Source organism: Hypomesus transpacificus, chromosome 22 (assembly GCF_021917145.1).
Source record: "Hypomesus transpacificus isolate Combined female chromosome 22, fHypTra1, whole genome shotgun sequence".
NCBI classification, from domain to species: Eukaryota; Metazoa; Chordata; class Actinopteri; order Osmeriformes; family Osmeridae; genus Hypomesus; species Hypomesus transpacificus.
This window is the reverse complement of record NC_061081.1, coordinates 7,365,910-7,377,986: the sequence shown is the minus strand read 5'-3', so window position 1 is coordinate 7,377,986 and position 12,077 is coordinate 7,365,910. Positions and strand designations below refer to the sequence as shown.

General features: G+C 42.0%; 1 protein-coding gene across 1 annotated transcript; it reads right to left on the bottom strand.

Moving 5' to 3' along the window:
• Positions 1-5,724: 5,724 nt before the first annotated feature.
• Positions 5,725-11,677, bottom strand: LOC124484719 (vasculin-like). Its single transcript, XM_047045785.1, has 12 exons — positions 11,520-11,677; positions 10,656-11,341; positions 9,433-10,149; positions 9,021-9,143; positions 8,806-8,932; positions 8,363-8,556; positions 8,148-8,208; positions 7,810-7,994; positions 7,406-7,561; positions 7,006-7,208; positions 6,427-6,529; positions 5,725-6,337 (listed from the first exon to the last, which is right to left on the bottom strand). The coding sequence occupies exons 4-12, from the start codon at positions 9,081-9,083 to the stop codon at positions 6,182-6,184; spliced, it is 1,248 nt and encodes a 415-aa protein (XP_046901741.1). The 5' UTR covers positions 9,084-9,143; positions 9,433-10,149; positions 10,656-11,341; positions 11,520-11,677; the 3' UTR covers positions 5,725-6,181.
• Between the last annotated feature and the right edge of the window lie 400 nt (positions 11,678-12,077).

Below are 12,077 nucleotides of genomic sequence, written 5' to 3'. Positions count from 1 at the left end.
CGTAATGAGGTGTTTTCTAATTCACCCCCCACCCAGGTTCTGAGTTAAAATCTAAACTAAGCTGGCATGTAATTGCCTCATGGTACTCTAAAAGACAGCATATGTGATTTCCTGGCATCTGAAAGTTCTAGAAATGTTGTTTTGAATCTCAAACACTAATGCATTTTATATTTGTAGCTGACTTCATTTCCCAACTACACTATTACACCATTGAAGGCAACTTTAGGGTAGGTAATGTTGTTGAGTATACATTTTTGCAGAAATAAACGTCATATCCTGAACCAAAACATTTAACGGTTTGACAGTAAAATGAAATCAATCCGATATCTGTGGGCATCGAAGAACTATAATAAACACGACCAATTATTAAGGTTGGACTGGTACTAATGATTGGACGACCTTCGGACCGAAAGCAATGACTGGACAGGATACTTGTATGTGTTTATCTACTTACTTCCGGCAGTGTTCATATTTTTTGGAGAAGTGGATTTTGAGGGACGGGGTGGGATATTGGTTTGAATCATTTCAAACTCAAGCTAAAATAGTTAGGTTCACAAAACTTACCTATCGTGCCTTTAATGTTGTGCTTGGTGCTAGCGTTGCTGGGAAAGATGAAATGTACACAGTGACCTATGACCTACAGAGGTGGCTCTCTAGTCCATGGAAAAGCAAACCGAATCTTGGAAGGCTAAGCATCAGACTGGCACCCTGGGAAAGAAATACATGACTACCATGCTTCATCTCTTAGTAAAAATGCAATGCTCAAAGTGAAAGAGATAAAGAATGATTGAAAAAGAATTAAAAAAGACACTTAATATTTTCAATGTTGTTTCTAATTGATTCATCTGGCCTAATTGGTTTTGCAGACATAAAGGATCAATTTGGCTGGGAAACTGCAATTTAGTGATGCTAGGGCTGTCAATACTGAGGTCAAAGCTTTTGTTAATAGAAATAGGATTTGCTCAGACAATGGTGATTACAGTATAATTAAAGTGTTCCCTTGTTAGGTCATCTCGATGTAAATAACAGAGGCTGACTCTTTCATGGCTAGTCAGTTACCTCGTAAAAAAGAAATGTAAAAAAGGTGTAAAATGTATGATCGAAATGGTCTTATATAAGTGAAGTCAACTGATAAGTGGAGAGTAGCATTGGAAAGCTATGGCAATTAAGTTATAATTATAGAATAAGGATTCAGTAGAACTCAATTTAACATCCCCCAAAAAACGAGTTAAGACAAAAATCCTCAAAATAATGTTCAGTAAATAATTTACTGAAAGGCTCAAACCACACCCAGAAACGTGCAATGTTAGCATACACACACACACACATTTACATCCCTGTAGTTCTAGGTCAATGATCCCTCATTCACAAATTAGATCAATTTTCATTATCTAAGTAAGGGTATCAATATCACAGAAACAAGAAAGAGGATATGTGTGGGTACATTTCCATTTGAGAGTGTGCCCAATATCCTTGGATGCCTGAGATTCCAAGATAAAGTCCCCCTGTGCCAATTGGAGTGAGGTTCTGGAAAGCTTCCGACAGCTTCGAATGCCCATGACACATGGCAGGCAGAAAGGGAGACCATCAAGAACCCTTGAGATCTTAATCAGTCATCTGTAGGGATACATGTTTGGCAACCAAAAACAGCAAAAAGAAAATATACTTTCGGTGTTTGGCCAAACAAGTGAAAAGACTGAATAAAGTTGACCAGACAATTATGTTTTTAATTACGCAATCAAATAGCAACCAGCGTGGAGTGAGTCGCGAGCACTTTTATGCAGCAAACATTGTCAGCATGATAAAGCATTTCAAAGTGTCCCGAGAAAGACAAAACATCACATCTTGATCCGAAAGCCTGTCCTGTAAAGAGGTTTCTCATTTGTTACGTCTTTATTGTGGGTACTATAGAGAGGCATTCTGTCAGTCTCATTAACTTTGGACCAGGAAGACAGTACAACCCAGCAGACCTTTTGTTGTTCGGTCTGTCGGTCTTCAGCCATTAGTCAGAGGATACACAAGTCTACTAAGAACCCAACACAGCCTAGTTAATTTAAGTAGTAGTAGTCTTTAAGATATTATTTCAAACCCACAGAAACCCATTACAAATCCAGTTTGTGGATGTGAACATTAACAATGGCACTCTCTCATTGGCTTTAAGATCCAACATGAGAGCAGAAAGCTTCTGAAGTTCCTAACATGCTCTTTGCATTCTCCAAGCTCAGCTTTGGGACTAGCTGACCACAACTGATTAGACATTGCATCTGAAGCAAAGAGGCTTTCAAGTAGCAAGTTAGAATTCCACATTTTGCACAATGGCACAACTGGCCATGAGTAGCTAACTCCCACCTTCCAAGTGGCCCACATACGCCCACAAGAGGCGTTATAGGCCACACCCAAAGTCGACGTGATTTTCCCTGATAAGCAATAAGAACAAAAATACAAAAAGGAGCCTATATGAAATTTCCACAATATGTACGTCCATAAATAAAATTGTTTTTCAAACCTAACAGCCTTAAAGATTACATGACTCGAAAAGATTAATTGGCTGTATGAATTTGTCTGAGGTTCCTCTTTAGGCTGTTGTTGCAGCCAACTGCACAACATTTTGCAGGCATGACTGACCTACACCATGATATGAGACCGAGTCGGTCGGGAAGATGGCGGAGCAAAGCTACAGTGACGTCATGTGACCCAAATGAATAGTAATGCACATGCTAGCAGGCATTTGTAAGGATTAACATTTTGCTTACCTGACGAAGCAGGCGGTAGTCGGGACTCTGTTTTGCTCCTAGCTTCAGGCCTGACCCCCACGGTCAGTAACTTCTAGAGCAGGGGTGTCAAACATACGGCCCGCGGGCCGGAACCGGCCCCCAAGGAGGTTCGATCAGGCCCGCAGGATAATTTGAAAGTGGAAAAAATGCATAAAAGACATGGAATTAATATTTTTAAATCGCTGTAATTCATGGATTATCCGCTAAGGGGCGCACTCTTTCCATCAGAGTAGAAGACAAGCCGCATCACTGAGACAGACTGAAAACAGCAGACGGTATCAATTAATACCTTGGTCTCTACTAGGGATGGGCGAACGATGCCTTGTGAAGCTTTGGTGGTTTCTTCCGGATTGTGCCGGCCCAAAGAGCCGAACTATCGGCGCTTTGAAAATGAACAGCGTCATCTAGCAGCCGTTTAAACTGGCTGAATGAGGCGTAGTGGTTGTCTCCGACGGTAGACTACCCTACGTTATTCAATATTTAATTAAGGCTACATGTGTTCATTTTGATCTGATATTAGTGCTCACACATTAAAATGTTGTGATACATCCGTAGGCCTTTAGAATTATGTCATTTTCTCACAGTAAAAGTTAAAGAATATCGTACGAGATTCACTGGACTGTGGCGCGAACTTGGGATCCCAGATTCGCATTAACAATATGTAACCGTACAACGCTTTAACCAACTACACCACCGAAGAGATCATTACTTGTTAAAGCGGTTGGACGGACTTTATACGATATGGTCTTTATATCAATTAAACTAGATAACACAGAAGAAAGACATGATATTTTGGTTATTTATAGCAGAGTATGGTATAATTTTAATGGTCCGGCCCACTTGACATCTCCCTAGGCCGTATGTGGCCCACGATGCGAAATGAGTTTGACACCCCTGTTCTAGAGCTAACTACTGGTGTGTGGGATTGCTAGAACTAACTGGGCCGAACGAAGGGGAGCCCACTTCCGTTTTTCAGACATAGGATAGCACTATGCTAGTTTTCGCTGAAACTGACAAACATACAGGGTGTTACGGCCTGAAAATATAGCTAGCTAGTTACATAAGATGGTGTCACCCTGGCCAGCTGTGCCTGTGCATGGCATTTCTGCAGCTGTCTTTTTGCATTTTGATCTGGAAGCTAACTAGCTCTAACTAAACCAGACCTGCAGCCTACTGCTGTAGGTAAATGCGCTCAGGTGTGTAACGTCGTGATGTTGGTGACGTTTGTGACTGGCTAGCTACTTTTCGCCACTCTTCATAAACCGGCGTGTAACTGAACCTTCCAGAAAGTAATAGCAAAGCTTTCGGAACGAGATTCACATTTTAGCACCATTCATGTGTTTTTAATAATTACCATTATGAACTAGAAAAAGTAATTGCTGAAAGCAGTTGAACTATTTCGTTTTGATATTAAGATTTTGTAAAGGTTGGCAATATCTGCAATCATATTTAGCATGCAGTAGGAAAGTACAGCTATGTATCAGTCGTTATCTTTATTTCTGTGATACTTTCTTACTGTTGGAAATTTGAGAAAATATGTAGAGTATCTTTCAGTCACTTCCGTTGGTTTTATAGCGTGAAAAGTATAAAAGATTGAAAGGTTTTACAGTTGTAAACAACTGCTCAACTTTAAGACAAGACAGAAATCATGTTATCAATGTCAAAAGGTCAAAACACACAAGCGCATGTTAGCCTCTATCAAATAAAGTTGGCAGTGTTTACAGCTATAGGCAGTTTCCAGAAAAAGTAGAAACACAATAGGTTGTCTACACAGCTTCGATGCTTGGCCCCTATACATATTTTCCTAACATACTATTTATTTGTGGTAGTGCACACTATTCAGAGGAAAGTTTTGTTTTATGCTGTGTGTAGGATGACCAATGGGAACCTATTTAAATTGAATAAACAAGTTTACGCCCTCTAGTGGTAGAAAAAGCTGTTTTCCATCAATAAGTACTCTGGTCAAAACAGATTCATAGGACAGTACACCATCCCTCAGTAAGGTTCATAAGAAGGAAGAATTATGTGAAGAACAAAGAAACACTTTTGCATGCACTTTTTTTACAGTCATTGTACTGTATTGATGCAGGATTGCAATATAGCTTTTATCATTATTCGTTTTTTAGAAAAATATTTATTTCTAGGTATGTAGACCCTAGCAGTGAAAGTATTTCCATCACCTGTCTCTACAGTCCACACCTGTGAGCAGTGCACATTGGGTAATCTGGTCATGGCTTCCAGAGTACCAGAGTTAAAGGTCACCTTTATTTTAAGAGTGGCCTCATCTGAAAGAGAAGTGTAAGGTTGAACAAGTTAGCGAGTGTAAATCTAAATGCCAAATGTTATTGTGAAAATGTCAGTAAGTGAATATAAAAATAATCAGAATGTTTTATCTTACCATGGCTCAAAAGTGAATGACATAATGCATTTAATAGACACAACTTCATTATTTAACTATTATTTTTTATAATAAAATCCAAACCTAAAAATGCCATGGAAATCGACAGCCAGTCACCAACTTCACTTCTAATAAGAATTGGAGTCAACCAAACATTTAGTCATTTAGCAGACGCTCTTATCCAGACACAGCTCACATCTGCAGCACAGGTAAGGATGTAGTCTGTGAGCCTGAGATGTGAGTGATTTGCTAGTAAATTTGTGGTCAGACAAGGAATTTTCACTGCAGAGGCCTCTAGTTGGTTTCAACCTTTCAGGAGAAGGTAACTACCCACTGCCCCAGCTACTATATTACCTAGCTGGCTTTACACAGGTAAGCATGTCCTGCTCATTGGTAAGTTATGTTGCTAGGTAGGGTTATGGCTACTACAGAGGAATCAGATCAAGAGGGTTAGCAGACCCTCTTCCTACAGTGGCGTACCAGAGCCGGCCCAAGGCATAAGCAAACTAAGTGGCTGCTTAGGGCCCCCAAGAGCACATGAAATTACAGCTTTATATTGTATTTTTTTTTTACAACGACCACTTGATCTACAGTCAAATGCACTTTGAGCTACACCCACCCCCAGTCAGACTATAATCAGCCAGAAGGACATCCACCAGAGAGCCACCAGCTGTGAATTGCAATCATTTTATTTAATAGCCTCCAGAACGGACTTTATTTTCACATTCATCATACGGTACGTATTATCAATCTTTTTCAATGATGGAACAAACATGTAGTCCAACATTGAAGTCTCCCACCGCCCCTTTGCCCCAACAAAAAAGGGGGGTTTCTTTACGGAAACAATAATAGTGTTCTTTCTCAAGTCCATTCTGAACGTTTGTCTGGTGGGTGAGAGGTGGGGTCTGTGAAATGGTGGGAGGGCCTCAGAACTGCCCGATCATCTGCTTTTGTGGTGGTGGTGCAGTTAAATGTGTGTTGGGGGCGAGGTTTCGGATGAGGGTTGGTCCTAGGCCTCGTCATCCGAGGTGTCGCTGCTGCTGGTCTCCGTCTCCTCTGTGGTATTTGTGACAATTTTGAAGTTGGTGGTCCTCCAAGCAGTCATTGGGTCAGAGGGAGGACTATTCTTCAAGAGGCCATTCTTCCTCAGACCATTCTTCTGTAGCTGTGGAGGGTCAACAGACCTTCAGGTTATATAGTCGGGGTCTGATTTTATAGGATCAGTATTACATCATGTGTGAACGGAATATTTACCTGTTCGCTGATGGCCTGAAACTCCCTCATCTCATCCTCAGTTAAAGGAGCACACGTCTCATCATTCTCACTCTCCTCCTGCCAGCCCATCTCCTTCAGTAACCTGACACATTATAGATAGCACTTGTATGAATATTAACAGATTAAGCAATTACACCCTCATCATCAGCCATTTACAAGACAACTGGAACCACCAGTGGTGACCATTTCACGTCAATGGTATTGTTCCATTTTCTCCCTCAACATATCCTTGCCTTTGTTGCAAGCTGATCTTTAACAGCAACGTCTTCATTACAATTCATTAATCATGGCTCTTGCACAATAACAACAATCCAGCTGCTTTACATGTCTCAAAACAGAGCACAGTAGCTGAGGTCTGGTTGGAATGCTTAACAACTACAGCTTTCCTTCCTGACCTCCTCCATACAGTCTTGGATTGACTGTAAATGGATGGGTACATGAGTTCTTCTACACTTAAGTCATCAAAGCCAGATATTTCCAAAAGGAGTAAAGGTGGGAGCATCCTAACAGAGCCTTTGCCTACGTGAATGCACAGCGGCAAGTCTGTTCTGTGTCTACCTGTGCTCTGCCTCCAGGGAGCTGGACAGCACCTCCTGCTGGGGGAAGCTGGAGGAGCACAGCACCTGCTGCCTCATGCTCATGGTGCCAGGCTTGCTGTTGCCGTTCTCCAGTGGGCTACTTCCAGTGCCACGCTCATAGCCATTGAGGTTCTCGTCCCCACCGCCCAGGTTGTTATTGTGTAGATGAAAACTATCCTCATCCTGGATGGTCAGTAGACAATCAAAAGGGAAATGGTCACATAAAAATACGCTGCACAAACTTTTAGATGCAAACTGATTGAAGGCTTACACATTAATCGAAGGGGCATGGGAACTTTGATTAGTCAGCAATTGCACCATAAAATGTGCTACTCACACAAACACACAATTACATTTGTACACACAAATGATGTATTGACCTTGCAGTGTAGGTGAAGTTTTTCTTCTCCCACCATGTCCTGTTTGAGGGCTTTCAGGAAGTGGCTTTTCTTGTCGGAGCGCATGCGGGTCAGACGCATCATCAGCCGGGGCTGGCTGCCCTGCTCAACAGGGGAGGACGAGCTGGAGCGACTCACCTGGGAGAGACAAACATAACCAAGCACTCCATATTCATATATTCATCTGAAAATGTCAAGCAAACCTTAAGTACCATTTGGATCTAAATTTACATGTGGAAACGCATAAGTTCTTTTGTGGCAGTAACCCAAAAAAGTTGTTTACACACACTCACAGTAACCTATCCTAACCCTAAAGATCAGTAACTGAGATTGTAGGATGCAGAAGGCTAATAATTCATTTCTGGGACCCAGATCGAATGTTTCACCTTGACTGGAAGACTGACTGATTTCGGTATGGGACCCTTGTTAAGAGATGGGCCAGTGCCATTGCGAGATGGGCCCTGTTGCTGGGCTGGGCTGGTGCTAGACAGTGTCGGCAAAGATTCTTCCCGTGAGATGCGTCGGATCACCATCATTTTAGAGCCTCTGGACTGAGGGTTGGGAGGGTGTTCTATAACAGTAGATAGAAAATTGAAGATCTTACTTCAACTGGTATTTCAAGAATGTGACTTCTTAATGCATATTGTAAAATAATGACAGTTGGCCCAGATGACCTTCTGGAGAGTACACAGCATCCACATAGAAAGATTTTTAGGTCACTCACCCCATACACCTGCAGCTTTGTTACGGTTGACTTCTCGTTTTGCATCAGGATTCAGAGAAGGCTGCAAGAAGGGACAATAAGTGTGTGTGTGTGGGGGGGGGGATTACATACATTTGGAATCTTACAAGTAATATGACATCCATATGTCTTGGCTGTTACTGGTGCTCATAAGTTTGCGACACAAAATACACCAACAGCCCTAACAAAGCACTTACAAAATCTTCAGCTGCAAACTTCTTTCGTTTATCCCCATTTTCCCTGTTGTCATGCTCCTGCAGGCCTTTGATCTTAGAGGTGCAAGAAGGGCCAACATCGCAGCTGCTGTATTGGAGAGGGGCCCGCGGGCTAGATCCCTCACTAGTGCCATTGAGGACCTTCCATCCATTCCTCTCGATCCTGGAGTAGCCTCCTATGGAGCATGCACAGTGTGAGTGAATAACACTGCAGTGTGAACAGATGTACACAAAAATATATATTTGAAAACGATCTGCTGGTGTTTTCTTTGGCAAGTGGAGGTTAGTGAAAAGCCTCTAATGAGAACCACAACCCCTAACCAAAGCTAACAATGCACAAGCAAGATTTAACAGCACTCTATGCTATTACACCCTTACAACCTGGTAGCTATCGGTTTAATGTGCATCAAACTTCATAGACTTACCACTGGGCAGTTTACTTGGGATTCGCCCATTGACTGACTCTGAGCCATCTGAGGAGTTGTGACATCTGCGACTCACATTGCCTTGGTTGTCAAGACGGTCAGGGGTAGATTCGTAGCTGTGAGAGGGCTAACACACACACACACAAAGTCAAACACACAAGAGCCTATGATGACACCAAATACACACACACATTCATGCCAACATGTTCCCATACCTTGGCCGGTGATGGTGCTGTGGGAAAGTTAAGCCAGGCTGGAGTGAAGTCATGCTGCGCCATTTAGGTTTGCGTCTCCAATAGGTTAGGCACGACATCAACACCTCATCATCTCACTGGCCCCTGAAAGAGAATGGAGACAGAGAGGTGAGAAACCAGCACATAATGCACTCATTGAAAGGGGACTGAGACTCACTAAGCTTTCTCTACCAATTGTGTTTATGGCATTTCTAGAAGCTAATGTTCCTGTACACTGTTGCTTTCCTTGTATAGGGCATAGAGGGCCTCTGCATTTGTTCACTCGAATTTCCTCCCGTCCACTACAGTATCCTTATTCTGCACACATAAAGGATGTAGCTACATGCACACAGAACTGGCATAACTTTACAATGTCATAAGAACTTATACAAACCAGCTGCGGACGACCGAGCAGAGGCGTCTGCTGTAGCAGTTTTGTAGTCCCACAGTTCTCAGTCCTCTACTGTTGGTTTTCTTCTCAATATGGATTGATGTCCAGTTAATCTGCTCCCCACATGAGGCTTGCAGATAGGATATTTTTCCAAATGTTTCCAGGTGTGTTTACAATCAGGTATCCATATCGGTCATGCAATTTCAGTCAATGATGATTCCTTTTAAGGGAAGGAGAACTTTTCCTGTGGCCCTTTCTTGAGATGTTACAAAGGGGACATTCGGGTGTTTCTACTCTATAGTAACGCTTTAAAGTGATGAGATGTGGTATAGAAATTAAAGCAATCTATCATTCACCATGTCATATTTTCAGCAGATACATAAGTAACATAGAACTACTCAAATAAGGGTCACATGTTGCCACTATTGACTTTAGTTCATGATTAACAGTTGATGCATGACACAATTTTAGCAAATCAATGAAAGACTTGTGAAGTAGTTGGTGAGAAATCGTTTCAATGCATGCCTTTGCTTATGTCCACTCAACTCCCATTGAAACCTGAGACACGAAAAACTTGCTAGCTAGCTACTTAATATCAAAGAAACCATTCGACATGTTCGGTTCAGTAGTTTCTCAGCTCATCCATAACTGTTCAGGTACTGGAGAATCAATCATCAAGACGCGTGAGCTGTTCCATGTAGCTACAGTGCCCACCTTGATCTAAAATGAGAAACAAAACAGCTGTTTTATGTTTGCAACTATTACTGTAACTTAACGAGTTAGCGTAGCCTAGGTAAATTCACTATGAAAGCATACGGGCCTGTTAGTACTGAGCGAGCTAGCCATGCCGTTTACCTCAAGGCTCAAGCAACAACATGACAGCTTGTAGTTTGCTAGCAACCAAAGCTAAAACAGTTAGCCTAGCTAGCGCGTTAACACAATTGTAAATGTGTTAGAAAGCTATAGTCCGGTCCTGCACCCAACTCTGCTGCAAACTATAACCCGGATGGTTAGCTAGCTTGCTCTACACTGTTACAAGCCTTACAATCATTTTACAATAGCCCACCTATCGTACTATAGTAACTACCGTTACATACACAAAATCATCTCCGTTTTGATGAGCGTTAGCTAGCTACACTTCAATTCATGCTAGCTCATAAACAAGCCAGAGTAGCCAGCTATGCAAGTGGTTGGCTAGACCTATCTGTGTTGTTTGCGTTATTTACCTTGCCGAATCTCACAGCTCAGTCCCCATTCGAAAGTTGTCAGTTAGTCATTTCATTTTTAGGACCTGACTTCCACGTCAAAAACATAACCAGGTAGTTAGCAGTATATGTATCCACAACAAATATTTCCAGAAGTTGCTCAAATGTTTGCAAAATACTCCTTTATCTTTAAAATTTTGCCGCTTTTGACAAACTCCTTCCCAAAATGGCGCAACCGCAATGCTTCGCTAAAAGGAGAATCTCGTTAGCCTACCCCGTTGAGCTTTGGAGTGAAGTCGACCCCTAGCGGCTGTTGTCAGGTCACTTTTGGAAAGTTAGAAAGCAGGTGTTATGAGATAAATAGGCTGCACTGCAAGGGTATTCACTAACCAAGGCCCAACTACTGGCATTCTAAAATAATGCATTCTGCTTTGCCATTAGGTTTGTTCTGTATTAGCATACATATCTTTAGAGACATCCAAAGATCTACAACTGTGACAAGTCAGATGTTTTAACAAGTCAGAGGTTTTAACAAGTCAGTGGTTTCAACAAGTCAGAGGTTTCAACAAGTTGAGGATTTCCACAACAGCAGTGCCAAGGTGCTGGTCAAGAAAGGGTGAAAACATCCCTACAAACAGGCACCAGGGACCACATCACAGTGTTTGTATGCCTGAACTTAACTTGGGGCGACATGCCTCTTTCATCATCTATGGGGGAAAAATAAGAAAACATTTTTATTTGGCACTTTCCAACCGATTATAAAATCCTATTTTCAAAAGTATTTATTATCCTAATTTCGGATAGGCTAGTTCTGAAATATGACAATTCTTACAGCATGTGCACCAGGAGAATTGGCTTAACATCAAATCACATGGCTTCACTTACACTGACAACACGTATCTGTTCCTCTCCTTTCCACCCTCAGTCCCCCAAGTCATCGAAATAATGTTTTGCATGTCTGGTTGATGCATCCTCATGGATGTCTCCACCTGAAACTATATCACAACAAGACGGAGCTACTCTTCATCCCTGCCAGATCCTCCCTGTCACCAGCAGAGCTCCACTGTACGTCATTAATTACGGCATGTCTGAGACAGCCTCTAGCTCGGAAAGATCCTCAGCAAGATGAAAACCTGTATTTCAAGAAACACATTGCTGGCATGATGCAGACCTACCGGCATCAAGAAGACCTATCAGTATCTGACAGAATACTTCACCCAGCTGCTCGTCCAGGCCATAGTGCTCTCCCGTTTGGACTTCCATTCCATGTACCATTATGCATTCTGCAGATCATCCAGAATGCAGCTTCCGCTTAGTCTTCAAGCTTGGCTGTAGTTTTGCTAGTTTCTATCTGCACTATTTGGTTGTCATGTTGCTTTGGATAAAAGCGTCTGCTAAATGAATACAATGTTTGCATTTGGTGTTTCCTAAGGTGAGCATGGA